Source organism: Achroia grisella, unplaced genomic scaffold, assembly GCF_030625045.1.
Source record: "Achroia grisella isolate CSIRO2021 unplaced genomic scaffold, CSIRO_AGI_Agris_v1 utg452, whole genome shotgun sequence".
Classification (NCBI taxonomy): Eukaryota; Metazoa; Arthropoda; class Insecta; order Lepidoptera; family Pyralidae; genus Achroia; species Achroia grisella.
In genome coordinates this window covers 1687149-1714982 of record NW_026712864.1, presented here as the reverse complement: position 1 = coordinate 1714982, position 27834 = coordinate 1687149, and the positions used below count along the sequence as shown (strand labels likewise).

Sequence of the window (27834 nt, the reverse complement as noted above, 5' to 3'; positions counted from 1 at the left end):
AGAGGTCCATTTTCCGTGTATACGGAACCCAAACAATCTTAGTTTGTGGTATGACGGCTCCTTTTAGACTTGTACCACTAGTCAGTCGGGTTCAGTGATCGGTCGGTAAACTCATTGGAATTAGCTCACTACTATAACCGTGTTGACAATATCTTTAAATGTGTAAATACGTAATCCTGATTTTTATATTAATTATTTTAAATTTAAACAATGTTTTTGGGTTTAATATTCTTGCTATTATATCAGGACCATTTAGAAGTCATTATATGGCGTTTCATCCACTCTTTCGAGAAATATCCAAGCGAGGACATAATATAACAGTAATTAATCATTTCCCAGATGAAGATACATTGCCTAACTTCAAGTTTGTTAATCTACAAAACGATGAGGTTGCCCCTAGCTTTAGCACCCTGGAGTACTATGAGAATAGCTACACGTCTTTAATACAGATTATAAACTTATTGAGGCACGTCATTATTCCAGCCAGTGGGCCTGTAGAAGAAGAATGTAAAAGTCTGTTTACACACGAAAACATGAAAGTACATCGTTCAAAAGGTGTTCAGTACGACGTGATATTCGTGGAACAGTTTCTTAGTGATTGCGCTTTGGTTTATGCCGCTACTATGTACGATGCTCCCATCATTGGCATCACATCACACGTTTTAATGCCTTGGACTTACCCTAGACTGGGGATACCCTTCGATATAGCTTCAGACCCGTTTTACTTTTCATCATCAGGACCTAATCCATCACTTCTAGGGAAAATGGAGTCAGCTTTAGGAATTTTATATTTGCTTAGTTACGGGCGATGGCAAATACATGAGTGTATATATAAAGTATTTTCTGAATATTTACCCGAGAACTTATTAGATATTGAAAGTGTAGCGAAGGAAAGAATGAAAATGGTTTTTGCATACCAACATTATTCTGTGACTGGAGCTCGTCTATTGCCACCTCAAGCTTTGGAAATAGGAGGAATGCACGTTGGTCGACAACAGCCTGTGCCAACGGTAAGACACAATTTTTAGCTTCATTACTTTTATTAATTATTTATTTGAATTGCTATTTCAAAAACACTTTAATTATATATTAATGATGCGACTATAAGTTCTAATTCGGTTTAAATATTCCATTCGCCGTTCTCTTTATTTTCATGTACAGAAAGTCCGCATTTTTCATTTGAAATAGGATTAGTGTATACATTTAATTTTAATTTATTTAGATAAACAAACAATAACACAATTGCTTAGAGTTTTTTTGTAAATGTCACCTACTACAATTACGCTACTAAGGTTCGTTACAGAAGTCAAAATATAATATAATAATTATTATCCCGTCTCGTTTCCTGTTTTTAGTGGCATAATAGGCAACACTAGCCTCTTGCCAAAGAAAAAAAAATATATAATTTGAAAGAAAGTTTAACAATGACGTTTACATGAGACATTTTATGATATTAAATTCTATGCAACTGATAAAGCTCCATAGAATTCTAGTATTTCGCGGGTAAATCTTACTGTGGAACATGTAGGTACTTTGACACAGGCGCGTTGCCGATCTTAAGAAACCTTAATCTTCTCCCCCAAAAAACCCCACCTCTTCCAACGGAATCCCAATCCTTAGTATCGTACATGTCCTATAACTTACCTATCCTACTTATCTTGCTTAAGGCTGCCTGTTCTAGGCCATACGTCTCCAAACGTCTGGCTACTAAACGTGCAACTATTAAAATTTGCCACAACAACGAATTAATAAAATTTTGTACATAGGATAAGGCAACTAATATCAACGTTTCACACTAGTCAGATTTTCTTAAAACATGTTTGTTTTAAATTGACACGAAAATGAATACTCGATTTTGGTAAAATAATCATCATAATTTGATTAATTATTAATGATTAATAATGTATTGACAATCCAAGAGGTATAAATATTTGTAAAATATGCAAGTTATTAAAATTATAATGAATTTTCAGAACAATAAGCAAATTGTGTTTATATTTACTGTAATGATAGAAGTGTTGTAGGAATGTGTATCTATGTATTTTCGGCAAATTTTCGATTAGAAGTAGGTATTGCAATCGCACTTGGATGAGGGGAGATGCAAGGTTTTTCAATAGAGATAGAACGAATATTGAAAAATACTTACATCGTAATTTAATTACACTTCCTTTAAGTAAAAGAGAACGATAATTTATGTTGTAGGATTGGTATATGTGTTTTATAACAGTTTTTTACATATATTATACATCTATTTTGTTTTATTGCTCAAACATGTTTTGAGTGATCGTGACTCATTAAGGAAGGAATGTAGGTATAGTTAACTATTTTTAACTTGCATAAAATATGATAATATATCTATGCTATCCTAGTTTATGCAATTTGTTATATCACATTTTTACGAAAACAACGAATTTCGACAGTTTAATTTTGTCTAACAAAAACATTAGTTCAGATAAATTCTGAAGTACTAGTCTCCACTATCTCTCGCTTTTTTTGTACAAAAGACAGCCTAGCCTATGTACCTACATAGGCTAGGCTGTCTTTTATGAGTCATGCCATATAATATAATGCTTCAAGCCAAATTTAATTGGGATCCATACAGCCGTTTCGTCGTGGAAAAGTAACAGACAGATAGCTGGATGGACAGACAGATACACTTTTGCATTTATATATTTAGCAATATATGTATATAGAGTGTGCAATAATTTGGATACATGTATAAGGGTAACATTTTCATTTTAAAATGGTTTTTTTTCAAGCTTAAAGCTTTTTTTATGAAAATAAACTGAAGAGTGTTCAGTTGCTATACGAATTCGGTGAGACGCTTATAAAGTAGATTAGATTAGATTTAGTAGATTTTATATATAAAAATGTTTGCAACGCTAACAATGTACCTATGTCGGTTTATCTGCTCTAAATACTGTAAAACAAAGTCTATGTCCGTCTGTCTGTCCAACACTTCGTGCTAAACCGCACAACAGATTTGGTTACCGATTTCGCTACAGAATATACTTATGTACAGTTTGTAGCTTCACAGTAATTAAGTTCTTTTTTCTTAAGATTGGTAGGCATTCAGGATATACACAATTATTATACATCTCTATTCATATGCACATTGTTCAAGCGATCGAAGTCGGAGTAGACGTTAGTGTTGTTGTGATTTTATTTCCGTACGGTGTACGGTGTACGGAGCCCGTATCTATAGTATTATTAAATATCGTTGTACTGTCACCTATATACAGTAATGTGCGCTAGTCGCTAGGTCATTGCGAGCTCGTATAGTAAATAGTGTTCTGTGATCTCTTGTCGCGGATTGGCGACAGTCGGTATTCAGAATGATTTTAAGAGCGTTTGTAATTTTAGCTGTTGTTTTACACAAGGTCGTATCTTTCAATATATTATGTATTGTGTCGTTACCTTTGAAAAGCCATTATATGGCGTTCCATCCACTTTTTAGAGAGTTAGCTAAGTGTGGACACAATGTTACGATCGTTAATAATTTTCCTCAAGAAGAAAGCAACAATAACATAAAGTTTGTGAACTTACAACGTGCATTGAGATCTGACAATTTTCCAAGTATAAGTGATTTCGAAAATCTGAATTATATACATATTGAAAATCTGTTAAGTCATATATATTTGGGTGAGCACTTTCATGTAGTAGACGACTGTGATGCATTGTTGACGGACAGAAACTTAAAGGCCCACTTAGAAGGCGGTTATAAATACGATGTGATATTTGTGGAACAGTTCATAAGCGACTGTGGCCTGGTGTATGCATCAGCGATGTACGATGTGCCAATTATAGGCATAACATCCCATGTTCTTCTGCCGTGGTCTTACCCTAGATTAGGGATTCCATTCGATCTTTCTTCTGATTCGTTTTACTTCTCATATGCTGGTCCAAATCCGTCATTACATGATAAAATAGAATCAGTTTTAATGCTTATGTATTTCAATACAATCGGCCGGTGGAGACTACAGGGAAGTATTGAGCGTGCATTTTCGCGGTACCTTCCTAATTATTCATTGGATATAGAAAGTGTCGCGAGAAAACGTATTAAGATGATGTTTTCTTACCAACACTACTCTGTAACTGGTTCCCGTATTTTATCGCCACAATTACTTGAAATAGGAGGAATTCATATCGCTACTCCAAAGCAAGTTTCAAAGGTAATATATTTAATATAGTTTTACGTAATATGAGTATATAATTAAAACAAAAGGAACAAAATAATTGGATATTTATTTGATAAAAAATAAGTCAATAACTTCAGAAATTTGAACATGTAACTTTTATTTTGGTAAGTCGACATTTATACCGTACATGTTATAAACCTCGTCAACTTCAGTAAAATTATAAAAATATACTATATATAAAATACGTATATAATAAATTTTGGCGTACAAAGTGGAATTGGTTCTAAGTTCTAGTATTTTATCTTTGCGACCTGCTGAAGTCTATTGTGTTCGCTTCTGTCATAGGCAAGTACCTTAAATAACTGTGAAATGTTCATTAAAAAGTTTTACAACTAAATTTCTCGTCCATTGTATTTGCCAATTATAAAGAAATTGAAATTTGAATTTTGAAATTTGAAAATTGAATTGAAACGACATGGTACCTACCATGTCGTATAAATAGTCGTAAATAATTGTATGAACTTATTATCTCATGGATTTAGGTAAACGCACATCGTGTCTGTGACGATAATTAGGGGATTTGTATTTCACGTATACTAATAAAAATTATATAGTTACATAAAATATTTACTTTAACTATGTATACAATATATTATATTACAGTTTCTTAAAAGTAATACCTGCATAGAAACAAAATAGGTATAAACCTATTCTTATGTGAGGAAATGAACTCTATTATTACGTCGTTTGCAGGATATTGAAGAATTCTTGGCAAATGCTGATCATGGAGTTATCTACTTCAGTTTCGGGTCCAATCTTAAATCTAACACCATGTCTGAAAAGAAGTTGCAACAGTTTCTAGAAGCATTTCGAAGGATACCGCAGAAAATACTTTGGAAATGGGAAGACGACAACTTCCCAAAGGGCAACGATAATGTGTACACTAAGAAATGGATGCCGCAATTGGATGTCTTATGTAAGTTTTTATTTATTTATATATATATTTTGGATTTATACCTCGGTGTCTGTACGAGATGATTTTGCTTACCGCGCCGCAAAATGTTGCATTTTAAGGTATTTGTACTTTATTTGCATGAAGGTTATTTCTTCTACTATTGTTAAGAACATATTTAATTCAGACTATAATGCGATTTAATAATTAATGAAATCATATATTTTTTCATATGACTTAAAACAGTCGGCTTATTAGTATTTAAAAAATCCTTTTGTAAGTATATTACACCACTTGCCTGATCTTGAGGATAGCCTACTTCGAAAAACCAGATAACTAATATCAAGTAAATATCCGAGGTAATTTAGAAAACTTCATATCTTTAATTGGCTTGACGGGGATCGATCCTCATTTAGGTACGTATGGCGACGTGTACGTCACTATACTACAAGAGGTCGTGAAATATTGTAAACTGGTAGTGACAATGTTTGTAATAAATATCACATGCTTTATACTTACAGCATAGCAAAAAGTATTAGCACCTAACTAGCTGACACGCGTAACTTCCTGTGCATCACATTTACTTGACAATTATCATTATAATTCGCCCAATTTACATAATATCTTTTATAATTAAACTCTGTGTTATTCTGATGTATAAGCTATATTACTGTAAAGTTTCATCAAAATCCGTAATAATAAATATAATAAATTTTTGCACTAAAGAGTAACAAACATTCATCCTTACTATATACCTACAAATATTAGCGTTTATAATATCAGTAAGATATTTACTCTATGTGAATAATAAATACGTCGCATATTTCAATGACATATTTTTAATTCGGGGGAGAATCAATATTTGTACATATGAATAAGTAGGTATTATTATACATTACATACATAATATACCAAATATTCTTTAATTAGTTTACATGTGCTTTATTATTCTTTCGCAGCATTATACCTACCTACATTACTTTTATTAAAATACTCGTCCTATTTATACTAATTACTAATATTATTACAGATCCTAATATAGATACATTCAACCTACGAAGGGGCAATCTATAAATTGTATCACATGACTTTAAGGCGACGCATCGCAAATATTGACCTCAGATACCTTAACTTTTCTCAGCAATTACAAATCATTCGGGGCTGATATTTAGGTATTTCATTTTTCAGATCTTTGACATCATATTGACAGTTCTCGTTACATGATTGATTAACTTTGTGTAGCAGAGAAAAAAATCTCAAAGATTGGTCTTATAAAATATATTTTTGATTCGTATAAGAAAACGGGACTGATTTAAGACTCGAATTTTCCAATATACATTATACTAAATACGCACATAAATAGTACAATTCAGATGTATATAATAACCAATAGTTTTTATTTTAAACAAGATAAACTGTTTTTCCGCAAAAAAATCTTTTGCTCACAAGTTGTTTTGTATGAGAGTTAGAGCAAGTCAGTCAGTCCCCGGCCCCTGCTAACGTCGGACCTGTGCTTAGCGCGGATAGCTCGCCTGAGAACGCGCGCTATCAAATCGTAAATTATTTCGTCATACTATACTGCGTACGCTACAGTATGGTGCGGATGACAGTTACTAATTTTACATTTAACAATTACTGTATTTAAGTTAATACAGTTAGTAATGATTTATTGTACATATTACGAATGTAATACTAAGTCATAATTTGTAAAGTAGTGACAATTAATTGTTAAAAATGATAAAAAACTTTTAGTATTAATGTAAAGAAATGGTTAAGAAAATATAAACAAATTTTACATTATTTTGATTTCGTAGTTATTTATAAATAAAAATGGGGCACTCCCATTATCTATACATATAAATAAAATTGGAGTGTTTGTTGGTAATATTGAAATAACCGTTTTTTACTACATGCATATGAATATAAATACGGTACATACACCAAAATAACATTTTTTACCAATTTTGTCTGTCTGTCTGTCTGTTTGTTCCGGCTAATCTCTGAAATGGTTGCACTGATTTTGACGGGATTTTTTTATCTGGCTAAATATATAGTCTTGTACGCCGTTTGGTAGTCTTTTACATTATTTTATTGTAAAACTAATTTTATTTTTTATTTCTTAACTCAAGAAGTTTTGTTTTGCTTAGATGTTTTTTTATTTCATTAGTTGCTGAAGTAACAGGTACAGGTAAATAATACTTATTTATGCAATTACCTTTCATTAGACGTTAAGAAGAATTTTAAAATGTTGATAACTGTTTATCTAGAACAGGGGTGAGCAACCTTTTTTATCAACGGCCCAATTTAAATTTTAAATATTTTGACGGGTCGCACCTAAAGTAACACTTATTAATAATAATTTACAAAATTTTATTTGTAATAAATATTTATATGATATTGAGACACAAAACCTTCAATAATGTAGGGTATCTGGCCTTTTTACCAATATGTCCCGCCAAACTGGATGGTCTGTCCGGCTATTAGGATTGGCGAAGTGACAACCCTACACCCAAAGAAAAAATCGACTGACTCATTATAACGAAGTAAAATCGTGGAGTCGTCTATGAATTTATACAAAAATTAAATATTGCTGTAACTTAATTCTTTTACTATTTCAAGTAATGTAATCATTTAGTTACCCTTTTTACATTTTTTACACTATTTTATTTACTTATACGAATAAATGTTATACGTACTAATGTTATACGTACTAATACTAATAATATATAATATTGAATCCAAAATAAAGTATTTTTTTCTCAATGTTACTACATATTTAGTGTAATCAAAAAACGTATTGATTGTCAATAATTTCACAAAAATATTATTTAATTAATCATTGTTGTCTGTCCGACTATATGTTGGAGTATCACATAAAAATTTGTGACATATTTTCAACTTTGTTTTCCCCGATAAGTACTTTTTATCTGTAGTAAGTCTAGGTAAGCACTTGTCTTTGTAGCTATGGAAAGCAAAACAAAGTAATGGTGAAATATTTGGCTTCGATTATATATACAGGCTGTCCCAGAACTCAATTTCAAGCAGTGAGAGAATTGATTGTAACCATCATGAGAAAAATCAAAAAAAATCTATCCCATGCAGTTTGAAAATTAGGGGCATTAAAGAAAAACTTAGAAATTTGGTCAAACTACCATTATTCGGTCATTGTGGTTAATTTTAATTATTTTTGTTCATTTAAACTTTGGATATATAAAGCCAAATAACATTTCTTAGAATCACAGTAAAAAATAATGACACAATTGCCCCAAGTTTTCTAGAATTAAGACTATTTGTTAAACTATATTTAAAATTTTCATAAATTGTCGAGTTTGAAAGGCCCTCTTTTAAAAAAATGTACTAAAGTGCCTTGGCAAGTGCCATTAAAAGTTCGGACATTTAATCAGGATTGTAAATGTGCAATACTTGTTAGTTTCATACTAAAAAAAAACGAGAAAAAAACCTCAAGTAACCCGATTTTTGCTAACCCATTTTACTCCGTTCAAATGTTTCTTATTCACACAAGCTTATAGTAGTAGGTTCTTAATTTTACGGCAAAATGATGAGAGAAATGGGTAGTGGACATGTTGTCAAAGCGAGCGAGACAGATGTGCAAAATGTTATGGAGATGCGTCGTTTAAACGCGCGCGAATGAAACAGATACAGTCGCCATACCAAGCAAATGGCTACGCTACCAGTCCGACACCAGTTAGTACATTTTGCTCATTCTGTTTCAGCTTCAGCTTAGTCTACTGCGCGTCTTTCCGTATTCGCTGTTGTTGGCTTCTCTTTTTGGACTTGGATTTTTGTGAATTGAACTTGTTGATTCCATACCGACAACTTTGGGTTGTCTCTTTTGGAATTGGACTTTTGTGTTGGTATCCTTGTTGTTTACTTCACAAAAAATTGCGAACAAGCACCTCATTTATGAGGAATGCAGATGCAATGCAATTGCTGCCGCTAGGCTTTATCGTGAAAGATATCCAAATTTAGAGCGCTATCCAGATCACTGCTTATATGTACCGGCCGCACTCACGGAGGGCGGCCATTTCCCGAATCAAATACGGGCTGGAGGTAGAACTTTTCTTTACGAGGAAGAAGTGTTGCAAAAGGTCGCAGATGATCTCTTTTCGTTTGTACACAAACGAAAATACTTTTCTTCTTTTTAACTTTTTTTTTTCTTTTTCCTGTTCTTTCTTATTGTAATAGCACAGCACATCGTATTTTACAAAGACCCGAAATATATATCACGTACAACGAGTTCAAACTTTTCTTCCTCAATATTATCCTTATTTAAATAAACCTAAACTAGGTTAAGATTTTTCTTTATTTTACTTACTTTTGTTGCCTTTGGTAAAAGTGGCGTCATATTTGTCTCGCTCACTCATGGTAAACGTGTCCACTATCCATCTTCCTTATTATTTTGCCGTAAAATTAAGATTCCTTGGTAGGTCCAAGGAAATAAATAAATAAAAAAGTGAAATAATGAAAAGTATTATATAAATTTATTAAAACGTATGTATTAATACGTGAAGTAATAACTTTGTATCCTTTTTACGAAAAACAGCGCGGACGGATGAATATGAAATTTCGCGTACTCATAGTTTATATAGAGAAGGTTTGCAGAATAGTCATATTTTTTTATTTAAATTATGCATAAAAATATAAATAATCATGTTCAAACCTATAATTATTCAATAATTTCATTTGTATGAAGTTAATAGATCTTTTATGATTAGGTTGTAATTGTTCACGTCCTTTTTACATGTAATTAAAACTTAATATTTATTATAATAATTTATAAATTGTAAAAAAACTGTAAAAGTTTTACTATTTTGTCATAAAGTGTATATCTTTACGTACTTTACTTACATATAATGTTAAATTACTTACACATTTTTAAAAATATACTTTCTAAAACATAAAGAAATAATGTCCACTACGCGTATCAAATAAATAAAATTAAAGTCACATACATTATTGCTAAATTTAGGTTTATTGTATCAAATATATAATATATATAGATTTTTTAATTGATATACCTATCATTCACAGAAACGTAGACTTACTGTCTCTTTTATAAAGTAACTAACCTTCGTATATTTTCACATTTCATTTAACGTAAGTACGTTAATGTAGTATACATTAAAATATCTAGCTGTTTCAAAAAAATGTCGTTGGCATATAAATAAACGTCGTAATTACCAATTACAATATATACGGAAAACACAAAGATTATTTTTTGGTGTTTCTTTCAAAGATAGTAATAAAAGCACTAGTTTATGTTAATTATAATCACGGGAATGTGTAACTCTACCTCAATATTTCTATTTAATTCTTTACTTTAAGAATCTTTATAATTAATTCGTATCGTAGTTAGTTCCACTGTATTGTAAATTCTAAAATATCAATGTGCCTTCATAAATATAAATTATATAAACAAACAGGAAACTCCGTAATAGTTTTGTTCAATTGGGGACCGAAGCTTCGTCTACTTGATTCACGCGTTACATTGCGACATGGACGCGTGTTCGTGATATCGTGGTACGGGGAGAGCGAGCGAGCGCTGGCGGTCGATCGGCGACACGTAACAGACTATCGGGTCATGAATGCGCAGAGCGCGGGGCCCGATTTTGAAGTAATAGTTTATGTCACGGCGTCGCCTTAAAGGTAACGTTTTTAATTTATTATTATATTATGTGACACACACTACATATGTAGTGTGTCACGTAATAAATTAAAAACGTTTCTTTAAATAATTTTTATAAAAATATAGTAGATACACTATATTTTGAAATGTGATGTCACGAAATTCACCCCTTGTCACCCATTAAGCCCCGCTAACTTGTTTCGTACTGGATGACTCCCAAAATGGAGACGTGAAAACGAAACAAGATATGTGTACTGCGCGGCTTGTTAACTAACTACAAACCCGGAACTGTATCTTATATGTATTCATTACGAATTAAATTATTTTAGCTAACAAGAAAAAGTTCCAATATATTCCTAATGTTGTAACTTATCTATGTACATACATCGCAGTATATGAGACATCCGCATAATTTTAATGTTGTTTCACAGTTTTGTTTTATTATCTACTAAAAATAAGTATTGCGTTATTCTTGAGATAATAGATATACGAGAGAGAGAAAGAAAAAAGATAGCTCCTTTTCTGTGCGCTCAGTCTCTTGCTAGCTTTATAACATCAGTTAAAACTCATTTCCTTTTCCTTTCGTGCTACTATTCCTTTCTCTTATAGTCCCTTTCTTTTCTTTCAAACTTTCCGTGGAAATGTGTATTATTAAGTTTATATATGTCTATATATATTTATGTATATTTGCATGTACCTATTATTTATATCTTTTATATGTTTTTATACCTTCTTCGTCTACCTAAAGGTTGCCTGTAAGAGATTGCTTAGCAATAAGGCCGCCTTTTGTACTCATCATATATATTTATATTTATTAATATTTTCCGTATGTACCTATTATTTATATATTAGTTGTGTTGTCATTTGCACCACCCACTCTTTTTCCTCTTTATATCTTTGTATACCTTCACCATCTACCTAAAGGTTGCCTGTAAGAGATTGCTTAGCAATAAGGCCGCCTTTTGTACTCATCATATATATTTATATTTATTAATATTTTCCGTAACGTATAAATAAGAAAAATAAAAATAGCTCATAACCTTCCTGGTGATTTATGACGGTGGTCTATCATCCCGTCAAATTAATTTTTCAATTAAGTCATTAGAATTCGTTAACCGGTAAGTCATGAAAATGTAACAATCAGACAGACAGACAGCCGCAGTTTCGAGTCTCCAATATTAGTACAGAAGTATGGATTGTTCATAATTATTATCTTGACTTTTATTATTATGTGCACTTATCACAAACAAAAAAATATTATAGGTATGTCTGTTTATCTCATGTTCAAGGTCATCCAAAAGTCATCGCGTTTATATCACACGGCGGGATGCTCAGTTTATCGGAGGCTGCCCATTGTGGGAAGCCCATGCTGGCTATTCCATTCTTCGGCGACCAGTTCAGCAATGCTGCATCAATCAGACATGTAGGACTGGGTAAAACGATATTGTTTGAACGGATTGATACGGAAAACTTGGTTGCTGCTTTAAAAGAAATAACATCGCCTGAGTAAGTATTCATTGATATTAGTTGATTCTTGAATCACTGAAACTTATACGCTATACCAGTTATTGAACTAAATAATAGACTCATAGTAATTCTTCTTGATTGACTGGTACGAACTGTGGAAAATTCGTAATCAGTAAAAAATAGAGCAGAATTCAAAAATTGGTTCTCTAGACATCTATATTTTATAGTACTACCACAGATAACATAATATATAAAAGACATAGCATTACAATTAGTATTACAAATTAGTTAACGATGGAAGCCTCGATGCTTATTGCTAAATCTATAAATGTAACAAATCTTATTAAAATAGGTAAGTATAACTCCATACTTCCAGTATGGAGTATAGAGAGGTACTGGCTGGAATGTAACAATATTGCTATTGTCATGATAAATATTAAAGTTGATGTTAAAGACAAGTACATACATAATACATCTAACTAGATGTGTATTCTTTGTTCTAGTATGCAAAACAATGCTAAAAATATTTCAAAACTATGGCACGATCGACCACAAAATGTTATGGATAGCGCCATCTACTGGACAGAGTACGTAGCTCGACACGGCACCGGACCGCCTTCGATGCCATCAAAACTTAATACATGGTTCGAGAATATGCTACTAGATGTCTATTGCGTATTCATATTATTATTTTTACTGATTATTGGGCTGTGTTATAGTATTGTAAAGTTAATAAAAATAATTATAGTAAAACTGTTAAGTTTAATATTTGTTAAAAAAGCGAAAATTCAATAAGTATTTATTAAGGAAAAAATAAATAAATAAAAGGCATTCGAGACTAATGCAACTTTTTATGTTGTTTTTATTCTTTTTATTATATTTTAACTATTTATTACGGTGATTTTCATATCGATGGTTTTATCAATGATCTCTTTGTGATCTCCAAGTATACATTTACAAATTTTTAACGTGTTTTATACTTATCTGTTTTTATACAGTCATGCTTTACACTTATAAATATATATGTACATTACGTAGTTAAGTACTAATATGACGCTTTATGTATTATCGTTCGAACAATATTTACTTGTAAAATTTGTTTTCATATTTTTTTTATTTAATGCGATCCGAAAGCGACGGTAACACCTAATACGCTGAAATTTTTCAAATTTCAAACATCTCTCCAATAATATCAATTCGAATTTAATTTTGATTCTGTAGTACGTATACATTATATATTAGGATCCGCGAAAAATACAATGCGATAATAATGTATACTTTCCACATATGAGCACGTAAATCTGCATCATCATCTGCTTCTCCCTTATCCTATTTATTTAAATATATAGATAGATAGATAGATGGAATATACTTTATTTGCAACGTACAGTAAAGAAGAAGCACAAACAATATAATAAAGGACACATGTATCGTAAAATAAGGCGTAAGTTTATTGCTAAAAGCAATTTAGGGGGGTCCGCCTATAATAATCTATATATATTTAAATATATATAGATTGTATACTAAGATCTCAAGAAAACATAGGAAGATATAAGAAAACAACGATGGTGGAAGACAAGCCTACCGTCAATCTGATAGGAAATATACCGTAGCCTATGGATGTCAGAAACGTATAATTATGTAGATATAATTTCCCAATGCAAACTATTACTGAATACGATTTTAAGAAATTAACAGTATTATAACTTGCTCTGCTCATTGCGAAATTAAACCCCCGCCGGACCCCCCTATAAATTTTATAAATAAACTTATTTTATTTATAATGAAACAAATATAGGCATTAAGTAATATTGAAACCTACACAGTTTATAGTAGGTATAAAGGCACGAAAGAGATTACCCTCTTCCGAATCTGAGATTCTACACTCTGCGCTGGGGATCTTCAAACGCCGTTTCCTACTGATAATATAATTTGTCTATGAAAATATACCTGGTTACGTGACACCCTCAGCGTGACAAAAAATACTGTCGTTGGATCTGCGACAACGTTCGAGTTTCTATTTATGAATATAAAGTTAACATTTTAATAACAGTTTTTGTACTTATGGCATGGTTAACAAGCTAACATCCATCGTTCTATATCATACCAAATAAATAGTAGCTACCTCTTAACTCACAGATGTGTCATCGACAGTAGTCGTTATATCTACGAGTAGGAATCAATTCTATCGAGTACAGCAACTATTTGTGGGATCGCGAGATACCGTAAAGGTAATTACGTTACATCAATACTAGTAATATATGACTAGTAACATTAGGTCACATTTTAATACAACGCTTTCAGTGTTCTAGCGGTTTATTACGACGCCTTACTTCCGATAGCCGCGGGTTCGATTCCTCGCATGGTATAAACATTTATATTCATTAGTATGATTGTTTCTATCGGTCTGGGTCTTTACTATGTACATATATTGCGTATGTGTTTACAAAAAAAAAAAAACTAAATATAATCCAAGCTCTGCTTTGCTTGGAACTAGATGGCGCTGTGTGGATTAAATTGTGATAGTTAAAATTTCCTGTTTTAAATTATGATGTCTCATATGATGAACGTGAAAAATGATGTCACAAAATATATTCCCTTTCGTAGGAGCGTGGGATGGATACTATATTTCATGATTTTTACATGAACTTTGTGACTCCTCCATTTCCTTGTTTTACAACGTTACTTTGTCGACCTGTCCCCCTTAACGTGTGATATTACACGAATGGTCCTGTATGTGTTTAATCGAATGAGTCCGTATTCCCACAGTATATAGAGTATCACAAATCAACAAATCGGCTGGCCTCAACCTCCCGGCATTGAATTTCATTTGCGATAATATTTGTCACTCGTTCTGAGGTCGCGTGATTAGCTTGGATTCGGCGCTTAATAGCTTTAAGGCCATTTCACGAGACTGATAGGAAAATACGTTTGGCAATGGTGTAACAATGTAGGTATACCAACTTCCACTACCGCGTTCCTCAGTCATAAAAGATTCCATTCGGTCTGGAAAGTTTTATCATTGGCTGTCTGTTGAGTCTTTTTGTTGATACTATAAGCTGTTTAACTTAAGCGAATGTAATAATAATGTAATATAATATAAAAGCTGTACACCGATATTGTATACGATGGAAATCGTGGCCTTTCATTTAGTAAAAGAGTTATCCTCATCAGTTTAATAGATTTGCTATAATGTTATGTGAATAATGCTATTGAAAGATTTGTAGGTTAATTACCTATATTATCTATTATGTTTGATTTGAATTTGTTTATAATATGTATTTGGATATAAATATATATTATTTATTAATAACACGCGTGAATTATTACTTGTCGCCAACTGTACTGTATTTAATTATTAATTTAAATAATAAGGTTGCGCTTCACATTTAATTTGACGCTTTATTGTAAAATGGCGCCATTTTCATAAATGTGATTTAAATTAATATAATATATAAGATACCAAAGTTTTAGTTATAAACATCATATATTATTTATACCAAAGAAGTATAAATACATAGCTTAATTATATATTACAGTCGTTATATTTATATACCTACTTCCTTTTTTATTTTTTTATTTCATGTTATTTACTTAAATGCATCGACCACTAATTCCCAATTACCTTATGGTTGACTGGCAGAAAATGCCTTATGGTGATATAGTCATCCATTAAGGATGACTTATCAAGTAACGATAGAGTATACTAATATGTTAAATTATCAAAACAGCCCTGCAAGCGTAAGTGGGGTACTGGGGCACGATGTATGCGGAACAAATGTAACAACTAATATACGTTTATTATATGTACATAGCTACGATACTATCTTTGTATACTACTGATCAGGGTTGTCAACGTTAACACTTTTGTGTTATACAGGAGCCCAAAAAACCGCACATTTTGACAATGAGGGAGGGATCTCCGGGTGTCGAATGGGACGTTACTAACAGACTCCCTGTTAGTAACGTACTGTATACGTTGATATTATCTGTAAATAACAAAATTAAAAAATTGTATTTCTATGTAAATATTACACTCATATTATTTATGACATATAAGTATTTTAAAATATCAAAAATATACAATACTCAGTTTTGCAAAAAGAGTCAGCGACATATATCATGAACAAAAACAGTCAACAGCAGTCAAAGTGTGAATATACGAGAATGAAAGGATATTAAACTTGAATTCATATTAGGTACACTAAAAATTTCTAGTTGTAGTGTAAAATTTCCCGGTTAATAATTCATACTAAGTTGTACGAGGATGACGATACTGAAAAATCGATACCAAAAATCTCGTAACTGTCTCGTACAGTTACGAGATTTTTGGTGGTTTGGTTTTACGAGATCCTCGCATGGCTGACAACCCTGACGCAGATTTATCAAGCGTTTCCCCTTCTCGCTGTCCGCTATACTACATTTATAATTCCTGACCTCGCGCAAGTTCATTGCCAGTGCCACGCGTAGTACACTGGGAGTACCACTACCATCCAGGAAGAATTGAAGGAACCGATATTATAATAATCACACAGACTTTTTTGAGTAGGCATTTGTAATTGTATTGAGTTGTAGACTTTAGTACAATGATTGCAAAATTGAAATTTCTCTACTAGGAGATTTAATTTGTGTAGTCTTATATGCTACAAGAGAGCAGAAGTATATGAAACAAAACAAATCTCTACTTTCAAGTAGAAAATAAATAGTAGTTTAAGACAATGTAATGTATATAAAGCAATTGTAGTATATTCGAATATAGGTAAGTACCTATATAGAGAAGAATAATGTCTTCGTATTACTACCTACCCATAATCTGTTTTAAGTCGATAAAATAAGTCAATCTTTATAGAAAGTCAGATCTTTCAGGTACGAGGATTAATCTAAGATAAATTGTCATGGTATTCCAATTAATTTACATCGGTTAGGCCATGTGACGACTTTTGCATTCGCCCAAGAACCTGGACATGAGCCCCAATGAAGCGAACTCAATGATGTACCATGTAATGTTGACCTTTACGCGTTTCCCCCTAGAAACCATCATGATAAATTCCTGGTGAATTTACCTGATGAAGTACCCCGCCAGCGTAAACCGTTAGCTCAGGCCGAGACACCATTCCTTTATCATTCATTAAAAGAAATAAAAAAACTGCGACATATCACCATTTAGATCCTGGTGCACTTCGGCTGGATTATGTCGTTGCCCTAGATTTTTATTATGCACACCTTATCTTTACAAGCAAAAGTCCGACTAAGCTTAATGACAGATAAGACAATAATAATATTGTATACAGATAAATATATATAATAGATAAATAGCTAAATCTATATCTGTTGCACATGCATGCTACACTCTAATAGCGCATTTAGAGTGTAGCATGCAATTAAATAGAACATGGAAGAAATAAATGATGACAATGCTACTTCGACATCGTAATACATTCGTCGACAAATATAATGAATAAATGAGAGTGAGAGTGAATGATCACAAGTTATTTTTTAAAATAAATGTATATGTATATATACTCCTCTGTTTTATTTTTTCAACATTAGGCATTTTAACTTCAAATCATGAAAGCTTATAATAAGTGATAAATTCTATTATATTTATCAATTACAATAAATTTATTAATATAAAGATAACTATAGAAGGTCTATAGGTACACGATATTCTATAACCCAGTATTAGGTTGCATTTAGAAATCCATCAATACCAATAAGCATTAAATGGTGCCCTATACCTATACGTATAATACAACCGGATACGTACAATACGTATAAGAAACAGTTTAACTCCCACAAATAGTCTTTTATTAGGAATGGACCGTGAGACAATAAAGCTTGACTAGATGTATTTTTTATGGTGTCACTAGCCTTTAATAACTTTGTTTCAGAGGGTGTAAATTTGTTTATTTCTTCCTTCTATGTCACTATCTGATTAAATTGAAGATTTGGGTGGTTTATTTATGTCTTAGGATTATGTGAGTAATGTCATTGCGTTAGTTAACACTAGCTTATTCTTGTGACTTTGTTCGTGATTATGATTAATCGGAATAAACAGCAGCCCATGTACTAATCTGTCATCATACATAATAATCTCTTCATCATTATGACTGACATTTTATAGTCTAAAATAAATAAACAGGTTGACGTTTTCCTACGGTCTACAGATGTCACTAGTTACCAAATGTCGTTTTCAATTATTGACAAAGTTTAGAAGTTACGGCAAGGGAATGTGAAGGTGTGTAAATTTTTCCATTATTATATAACGAATACTGTGATGCAATTTATATTCACCCGATAACAATAGCGACTATAAAAAAGGGATGTTCTCTATTAGACTATTTTTCTATGGGTTGTTTTTAAATTGTAAGGTTCATTTTCGCTGTCACTGTCTATTCCTTTATTAAATTGAGGTAAGAAAATTGCTTCTCGTTCGACTTAGTTTCAGTAAAAGAATTTTGTACTTATAGAAATATAAAAATATATAAAAATTACAAATTGGATTAGAACTTATTTAATTTAAAAAAATTCTAAATTTAGAGATTCAGTATTTTACATTATTAAATTACATTTTACATTGTTTAATTTAAAATTAGTACCTACGTTTTCCTCTTAGGAAGGTTTTTCAGCATGTAATAACAAAGAATAAGGAGTATTAATTGACATAGTACATCTAATATTTGAAATTCGTCTTTGACACCTTTATATTTCTTATTGGCATTTTCTTCTGAATATAGGAATTTGTTGTCTTAACAGGAGCACATCTCCGAAATTTGTAACCGCCATTTATACAGTCTGTCCAGAAGTCAGAACAAGTCTTCTAAACATGAAGAAAGAAATTACTAATAATAGTTGACATTATACAAAGGCGTGAATTATATTTAGCTACATGGCAGGTCCATAATGAGTAGTTAAGTGACTTAGAACAATGAAAATTACGATGTTTATTTAAAACCCAAAAAAACGAATTGTCATTGTTTTGTAAGGAAATATAAAATTATCTTTATAGTGGAAACTTTATAGTGTGTATAGAACATCACTATTTTTTCTATATTTATGTAGGAAATGGTAATTACTACATAGTGTAAAACAAAGTCGCTGTCGCTGTCTGTCCGTCCCTATATATGACGGATTTTGAAGCTGTTTTTTTTATAGATAGAGTGATTCAAGAATAGAATGGAGTATGGAGGAAGAAGAATATATATATAATACATGTACACCCGTGCGAAACCGGGGCGAGTGGCTAGTGTTTAATAATTAGTATCGAAATAGAACAAACATCCACATATCATGGCAGACATAATCGACCCGATGAGTAATTGCTTGGTTTTTCATAATTGAGATATGTTGATATTTGTTTTCATTCATTAGGCACCTACTAGTCTTTTTTTAATTTTATTATATTTATCGAGTGTAGATCTTGTGTTGAGCCCTTAGGAACGGAAACAAAGTCCATTTAATTAAGTAACGTATTTGACCCTAAGACATTGTTTTATTACAATATTTGTATGGGACTATTTGAATCCGGGTGTGAATATCCTGTCCATTGCTAAAAGTTAACTTTACCCCTAAATTTTGCCATGATTGTATTTTTTTACCAATTTTAAAATGTATGAGTATTTTATTCACGTGGCAGCGAGACGGTGATTAACAACTTTGTTATAAGAGGTATTCACATTTTTGTTCCGGATAATATTTACATAAAATATTCGTTGAGCTACCGAGATACCGGAAACTTCGGTACTTCATAATAATTGAGTTTTGGACAAACTATTCTGATGTAAATTTTTGAGAATGTACGGATTAGATGAGTTTATTTTAAAAAATATATCGGTATTATTTAAAAAATCTGGCCGAAATACAAACTTTTATAATTATTTACTGATGCATATACACCTAACGGTAAGCTACATGAGTAATAGTGTCCGAAAAAAAAACTTATGCATATTATATTATCTTAGTAGTATTTGTTCTTATATTATCCAGCTTAATTCAGATAAGTTAAAGCAGAAGATTTGGGAAGAAACTTGACAGTGTTCCTTTTTTAAATCAGTCATTGTGCATATTAGTGTATACTCGTATGTTTGGAATATTTGTAATATTGGATTCTTCCTGAAAGACTTTCTAGAAAATTCCTGTCATCTAGTAATCATATATGGATATGTATGTTTACTATAAGTTCAGAAGGAAGCTAAAAGCAAACACGGGCACTCCACCTGCAGATGAGCTGCATTATCGTTTAATACTACGCTATAATGCGTTCCACTAGCCGTTAACTGCCCATTTGGTTGGTACTGCGCTATCAACTGCTCACAAGAGTTTCATATACCTGACAGCGTCTATAATACACTAACATTTATACTTAAGAATTGTTTATTACGAAATGCATCCTTTTTAGATATTTATATGTATTTCTGAATTTTTCTTTTGCTTTTCACTTTCATTCCAAATTTTCTTTTGGATTGTTTTTGGTACTAATTTCAATGTTTATATTGATATTAAAAATATAAAACTAACTCTGTTTATTTGTTTTTAAGTTTCTATTGTTTATATTGTTGAGTATTATACAGTAGTATATACAGGTATCAAAGAACCTAAGATGTGTATATAACACAGGTATATATTAGTGTCATAAAATATTGCATTTCCGCAATTGTCACCAGTAATGAATAATTTAAACAATAATAACGTAATAACAAGCTACTTATTGAATCATAGATGCACGATTACATTACATGTGTGTTAAGTGATAATGCATAATTTTATAACTTATATTTTTTTATGTTGGTTATGTTCAGAATTACAATTTGGATTCCGTAGAGACAAAGAGCAATTGTAAGTATTTTATGTACCTATAGCCTGTCCACTTTGTGCGAAACATTCCTTTGTGAGTATGCCGCCAGTACGAGTGCAAATCATCTGCTATTTGATGGTGCGCCAGATCATCTAACCAGATGATTAAATTGTAGGTAGGTACATATTTTTTACAGAGTGCTTGTATTTATATTGTCTTTTTTTAGAATATACACTGATTTTATTATTGATAATTGATAAATGGAAAATCATGTAGAATATGGAGACTGCTTCTTCTCCATTCGAAGTTTTCTATTTATTTTGCAATTTCACATGGTATAAATTGGACTAGGTTGCTCGCTTCACAATCCTATGGGATAGCAATTATTGATACACATTTGAAGAATTAGAACTCGACAATACAAGGTCATTGTAAATTAACTACTAAAAGAAAATTACAAAAGTTTCATTGGGATCCCTAAAATATGTATGATCGAGCGCAGTGATGGCTGCTAGCGCATTCATCATATTCGTGAACTAGTGTTGTTTGTAGAGACTGATCTGCTTTAATAACTACAACTGATTGAATCTTGTTGTGTAGTTATATTCTGACTCTAGTGAATTATTGGTAGTTTGTAGTCATACATTTGAACTTAAAATATAAAGTTTCAACAATTATTCGAAAGAACAACACGCAAGTTTCTTGCTCATTCTTCTTGTGATAAGACAGATTTCCATAAAAGGGGTAGATTAAAAAAACATAACTGTGACTACTCAAATTTAAGTTTATGTTAATCAACGATTTCTTTTCTTTTCTATTCTAAAGTTCTAGTTAATATGGAATTAAAGATTTTTATTCTCGTGTGCAGGTGTATATCCGCGATAGGTAATAACAATCACGTTTATTACCAATAAGCTGCTTCATACCTTCTGACTGGACATGTTCTACAACTATAGTACACAATATAAATTATATAGGATATAAATGTTTTTAATTGTATGAATGTGGTATAGTGCTGACGAAGACCCCAGCTGCTAGCAGTACCCCGCGACAGGACTAATTTATTAATGAAAGCACCACTGACCACTCTCAGTCAAATAGCAGAGGGAACGGATTTGTTTGTATGTAGTCTGTGTGATAAGGACCGCATTGTATTTTATATGCTATGATACCAAACCGGTGTTGTAATATTGGATGCACTGTTGTATTGGGCATATGTCTGTGATGATAGTGTGTATATAAATAAATAAATATATATTCTGGCCAGTGGTAAATTATAGGAGCATGAAGTCAGGTCAGTTAGCCAGCGTATACCGCCAACACCGACCGGAGCATCCTTCCATTGTCACCCATTAAAAAGGATTAAAAAATCTACAGTATACCGATTTTGTTAGAACGTTTGATCAGAGACTTATCAAAGATTCATGCGATGTTCTTAATTACATATTTGCCGATTGAATATAATTGTTTACAACTTATTTCTTATTAAATGCCTATAATAATATAGTATTGACCTCGTTACAATTTCATTATATTTGTTTGTAGATAAGATGTGACAGCATCAATTGGTCCTATACATACATCTCGACCTCGAGAGTGACGTACCCACTGGAAATATGCAAAAGTGTAATAGTATTTGCGAACTTTATGCCTACGTACTCTTTTTATTGTTTTATATTGGCACTAAGGTATACAAATATATGGATTACATATAACAAATGTGATTGTTTAATATATTATCGATTGATGCGTGTGTCCTACATAATTTATACTAATCCTAAAAATGTATTATAGAACTACTAGATATATTCTTTGTGAGATGGATCACAATTTTGTTACATAAATATAAGTAACAATAATAATATTCTCAGGACAAATCACACAGCGCTATCTAGTTCCAAGCTACATAAGTAGAGTTTGTGGTATGGGTACTACTACAATATTATCAATATTGCCGTCTTTTTTCTCTTTAAAGGACTTTTAAGGTATTTCGGACTCACTTCTGTTGTATAATGAGCAGATGTAGGAAACACAAATATTTTTAAATTTTGAAACACAAACTTTACACAAGTTGGTGTTTCAAAATTTAAAAATATTTGTGGTTCCTACAACTGCTCATTATGGATACAGAAAATAATAATGGTTAATAATGAATTCGAATATTTATAGTTACTCACTCAGATATACTTTCGAATATATCAATGGAATTTGTTTACTTGTGTAAATATCAAATACATTTTTCTATTTTCTCCTAATTAATACTATGCAATACTACATATATAGTATATACTATTTGTGCATCTTTCAGAAGTTACAGATTTGAGAGATAGATGTACAAGATGCGTAAGAAATTTTGAAAGTTGTGAAGTCCTATATTATATATCATATCACTATAAAATTACCAAATATTTTACAACGAATATTACTTACATACCTATGCCAGTCATTCCATGCTGATTAGGGATGCCAAGCGTACATAGATCCTCGTATAAATACGAGATTTTTGGATTTCTGTAAGAGGACATTTTTATCCTCGAACTAGTTTGTACGAGTTTTGTACAGAATAGTATGATATATTATACGAGATTAAATTAACTAATTGCGGTAATGTAAAAGATTTTATCACAATTTTAATTTCATCGTTCGTCTAAGTATCTTATGGTTGGCAACCCTGATGCCAATGTAGAGACCGTCATGTCGAGGTGCTAGTTAATAGTACCAATTAATATGATATGTCATGCTTTTGAAAGAACTTGCCGCTTTACTGTCGATCTGCAAGTCTACCAGTTATCAATATGTTACATGCTTGATTTTTAATTGTAAAAATGGCAGATGCTAGTTTAGCTGTGTGGATTCTGAATAAAGCCCTTAACTTTTTTATTTAGCGGTTGCGACTTTTCAATTTCGTCGGGGTTTCAGTTGGATTTTCAGCTTAAAACGGATATTAGATAGAGTGATTTATGGTGGAATCGACAATCATATTGAATAAATAAAAAAGATCAAACATTGTACTCAGTTTAACTAAGTTATAAAAGAATTTAAAAAGTAAAGTATTTAATTTCCTTTTCTTTATGAATATAATTAAAGCTATTTTTGTATAACAAAATTTGATCAAAATTAGTTGATGCAACAACAAAAAAAAAAGGTAATAGACAGATAGGCAGTTACATGATTATAATATTAAAGTATATATAAAACCGTAGCACACAAATGCATGGCCTTATTACTTGTTATATTATAGAACTTGTTCACATACAATATTCTTTAAAATATATATTTTCGAAAATAATTATTATTATTTTGCGGCATGTAACTGTAAACCTAATATCCTAGTATTATAATGACATGTCCAAAATGTAGTGATTACTTGCTTAGTAGATATGCACGACCCATCTATTTTTTGATATATGTAGGGTTGTCATACCCAAATATTTCATAAAATATTTACAGTATATGGCTTCATATGGCGCACATATTTTTCGCAGAGGCAGTGTTTCACATATGGCACTCCATTTCCAGGGACTTATTTGTGTTGTTTTCGTAAACTCTTCATATCAAATAATTGTCACGTGACTAATTCTTATTTCCCTTTGATTGGGTTTTATAATCTTGGTATATGTACTTCATCTACATAATTACAACTACTGATATAATTTTTAAATGTCCTTGTTGTGGTTATTTTCACATTATGTTTATTATTAACATCTTTATTTTATTAACTAGTCGCCGACCCAGCTTTATCTGGGTAGTATTAACTTTTGAATTGACAGAGTTTTGTAATCTATGTATACTATGTTATTCTTATATAATGTACCTTACAAATAGTGCAAGAATCTCTGAAATTGATGAAGTTATTTCCGGAGTTCTTTCCTCGTAACAAAATCAGCTCTCTCTTTTTATATCCATATTGATATAAAGATTGAGTAGATCAGATTCTGTATATTCGTATATGTAGTTATCTGAGGTAGTATCTATTGTAATTGTAATACACGTTGCTTTAACACAGTCATATTTTGTATGATACGCTAATTTTTGTCATACAGAAAACTATTCCTAAACTGAAATTCACACCTTTGCGAGTGTCGTAATTATTATGAACTGAAGTATCTTCTACTTTCTCTATTGCTTCAAGCGTCGCGTTGTTTGAATTCAAGTTGTGTCCGATTGGGACATACTCGCTAATTAACTGAGATTTACTCATAACAGTCCTACATAAGAAATGTACAAATTATGTAACGTTTGGCCCTTAAATGAGCTTTGACGTATAAGAAAAGGTTCCCATGGCCTCGGCGATGTTATCCCTACCATTCTCTAAGACGTTGGGCCTGTATAAAGATTGTCATGATGTAAAATATCCCTTAGATGAGACTGAGACTAAGGTGAATAGTTTAACCTACTATTATACTATTGTAATTCTAATTCTATACCCAATAATTAATTATTAAGTATAGAATTTGAATTTAACGTACTTAAATAATATCTACGTAAAATTCAAATAACTGTTTGAAACTAGAATCTAGCAATTTTCGAGTAAGTAAATATATTTTTAAAAACAATTTAAACTTATTGTTAACCAAGTTATATTTTGTATTTTTATTTTATAATTATTATTATTTTCCGCCTATACCAATTTGTGATTTGTTCCTCTAGTGCTCTTATGACATATTGGGGATAAAAATAAATGACTGTACATTGTAGTTTACTTTGTCATATACTTATATATGGATTTACATTCAAATTTGTACCAAATTACTATGTAATCAAGATCTGAAAAAAATCTAACAAAAATCAATAGATATATAATTAGATTTATGTATACTTTTGTTTTTTAATTAACATTAAAAATAATGTGCTGCGCGATAAGATTACTTGCTGGTTGAAACTTGAACTTTGTATAGACATGTATTCAAGTACTCATGTATATATGTACCTACTAATACAGCAATGGGGTGTCATTAGTAGCAGCAATATGTTATAATTACCCATATATTATGTTTTTGAACTTATTCAAATACAACTTGTCGAGCTAGGACAAAGAACGCAATATCCTGTGAACATTGAATACGCGTTTGATCGTATTAAATGGGGCAGTGAATGGCTGCACCTTATATGGTGTATGTTATGTTGTTTAAGAGTTTATTTATAGTTAGTTAACCCAAAAGTGAACGTGACTTATGCTGTGCACTTATTTGTCGTTAGACCGAATTTAATCGATGTTTCTATGTCGACCTATTCAATGTACAAGCATAGATACATAGATAGAACACTGCCTACAGAAGGAAAGGGGATTGTTAGTAAAGTGAACTGATGAATTTATTGCTAGCAATGTACAGATTGTAATGTGTCAGATTGATCTCCACGCGGTTCCCCCTGGGCCCCATGATGAATTCCCGTGATGATTTCTTGGTGAATTTGTCACGATGGCCAAACTGATTTGACCTCTTATCATCCTCCACTGGTGCCCCGCCAGCGTAAACTGTTAGCGCAGGCGAGTCCGCCTTTCCATTATCATACATAAAAAAAACTGCCTACAGCAGCGGTGTGCATTCTTAAAAAGATCCTTCAGTACAAGTAGTAAATAGAAGACTGCTATTAAGCATTAAGCGCCTATATTATTGTTTGTAATTATGTGTGTTCATTTGTAATGTGCGCCATAATTGTAGGTATAAAAGACAACATCTTAATTTGTATTTTATGAGTACTTCTGTCGCACATAACTCTGCAACAGATCAGCTTACTTCTCCAGCTGTGTTGTGATTTGAAGGATGATACGGCAGTACCTATAATTTCTGAATACTGAAGCATGACATTTTAGTTCTCAAGTATTCCATTATCGGTGACTTCATCAACACAGACATTCATCCTCTATTGTAATTAAAACCATTGTAAATTATTATTTGAGATAAAAGAGAACCGTTGTCCGCTCTTGTGATTATTTTCATATCAAATTTCATTAAGCTCCGCTTAGAAGATAAGTCGTGAAAAGGAAACAGACACATTTTATTAGTATTATTATATAAATACGTATATTATATAAAGGTCAACCATTTATTTCACAGAAATTGTAGAATTCTGAATCTGTATTTACGAATCAAGTCTGTAAACAACAACTAAGTAGTCTATAGTTACCGTAATGAGGACTCGCTCGAGTTAATACTCAAATATGGTATTAAATAGAGCAGTCTTTAACATATAAATAAAATTGGAGTGTCTGTTTGTACTATTGAAATAACCGTTTTTACTACATGCATATTTGAATATAAATACGGTACCTACATCACTAAAATAACATTTTATAAAATTTTTGTCTCTCTGTCTGTCTGTTTGTTCCGGCTAATCTCTGAAATGGCTGGACCGATTTTGACGGGATTGGACGGGGCTTTTTTGGACAGGTAGCATACGTAATAAGGATCTACTTTTATTTTTCAAAAATAAAATAACATTCCACGCGGACGAAGTCGCGGGTACAGCTAGTATTGAATAAAAACATGATATGTATCAGTTATAAATGCACTTTCGTTAGGAATTATGAAAATAATCTGATGCTACGATGTTACAATATTGTCTGTAATATTACAGATTTAGTATAGATACAATAATATATGGTAGGTATATCTTCAGTTTCACTCACTCCAAACTGTTGTTTATTTAAATAGTAACATTACGTTGGCGAGTAAGTGCCTATTACAATAGTACACTCAGGTAAATAAATGTTTTAGGTGACAGTCACAGATTACAAGTTAATGGTAGTATTTAAATATACCTCAGTAAGTTATTATTAAATTATTAAATTATTGTAAACAAGTAACAAATTTCGTAATCAAATTGGTAGTAG

At 31.6% G+C, this 27834-nt stretch overlaps 2 protein-coding genes across 3 annotated transcripts in view; one reads left to right on the top strand and one right to left on the bottom strand.

The window, feature by feature from the left end:
• The window catches only part of LOC131845099 (cilia- and flagella-associated protein 299-like), a 251121-nt gene that overhangs the window by 23160 nt on the left and 200127 nt on the right, over positions 1–27834 (bottom strand). The gene's annotated exons all lie outside the window — the stretch shown is intronic.
• LOC131845096 (UDP-glycosyltransferase UGT5-like) lies at positions 81–13077 on the top strand. Of its 2 annotated transcripts, none has more exons than XM_059194121.1 (4): positions 81–1010; positions 4893–5115; positions 12028–12244; positions 12709–13067. In XM_059194121.1, exons 1-4 carry the CDS (start codon positions 159–161, stop codon positions 12998–13000), a joined length of 1584 nt encoding a protein of 527 aa, XP_059050104.1. In that variant the 5' UTR covers positions 81–158; the 3' UTR covers positions 13001–13067. The 2 variants fall into 2 exon arrangements, with proteins under 2 accessions (XP_059050104.1, XP_059050105.1); XM_059194122.1 differs by lacking the exon at positions 81–1010 and adding an exon at positions 3286–4172 and having other exon boundaries at positions 12709–13077.

Bases quoted from the DNA above. Each gene is read 5' to 3' on its own strand.
- LOC131845096 (XM_059194121.1), top strand. From the start codon at position 159: ATGTGTAAATACGTAATCCTGATTTTTATATTAATTATTTTAAATTTA. The intron at 5,116-12,027 runs GTAAGTTTTTAT...CTCATGTTCAAG, and splicing joins GCCGCAATTGGATGTCTTAT to GTCATCCAAAAGTCATCGCG. The intron at 12,245-12,708 runs GTAAGTATTCAT...TCTTTGTTCTAG, and splicing joins AAAGAAATAACATCGCCTGA to TATGCAAAACAATGCTAAAA.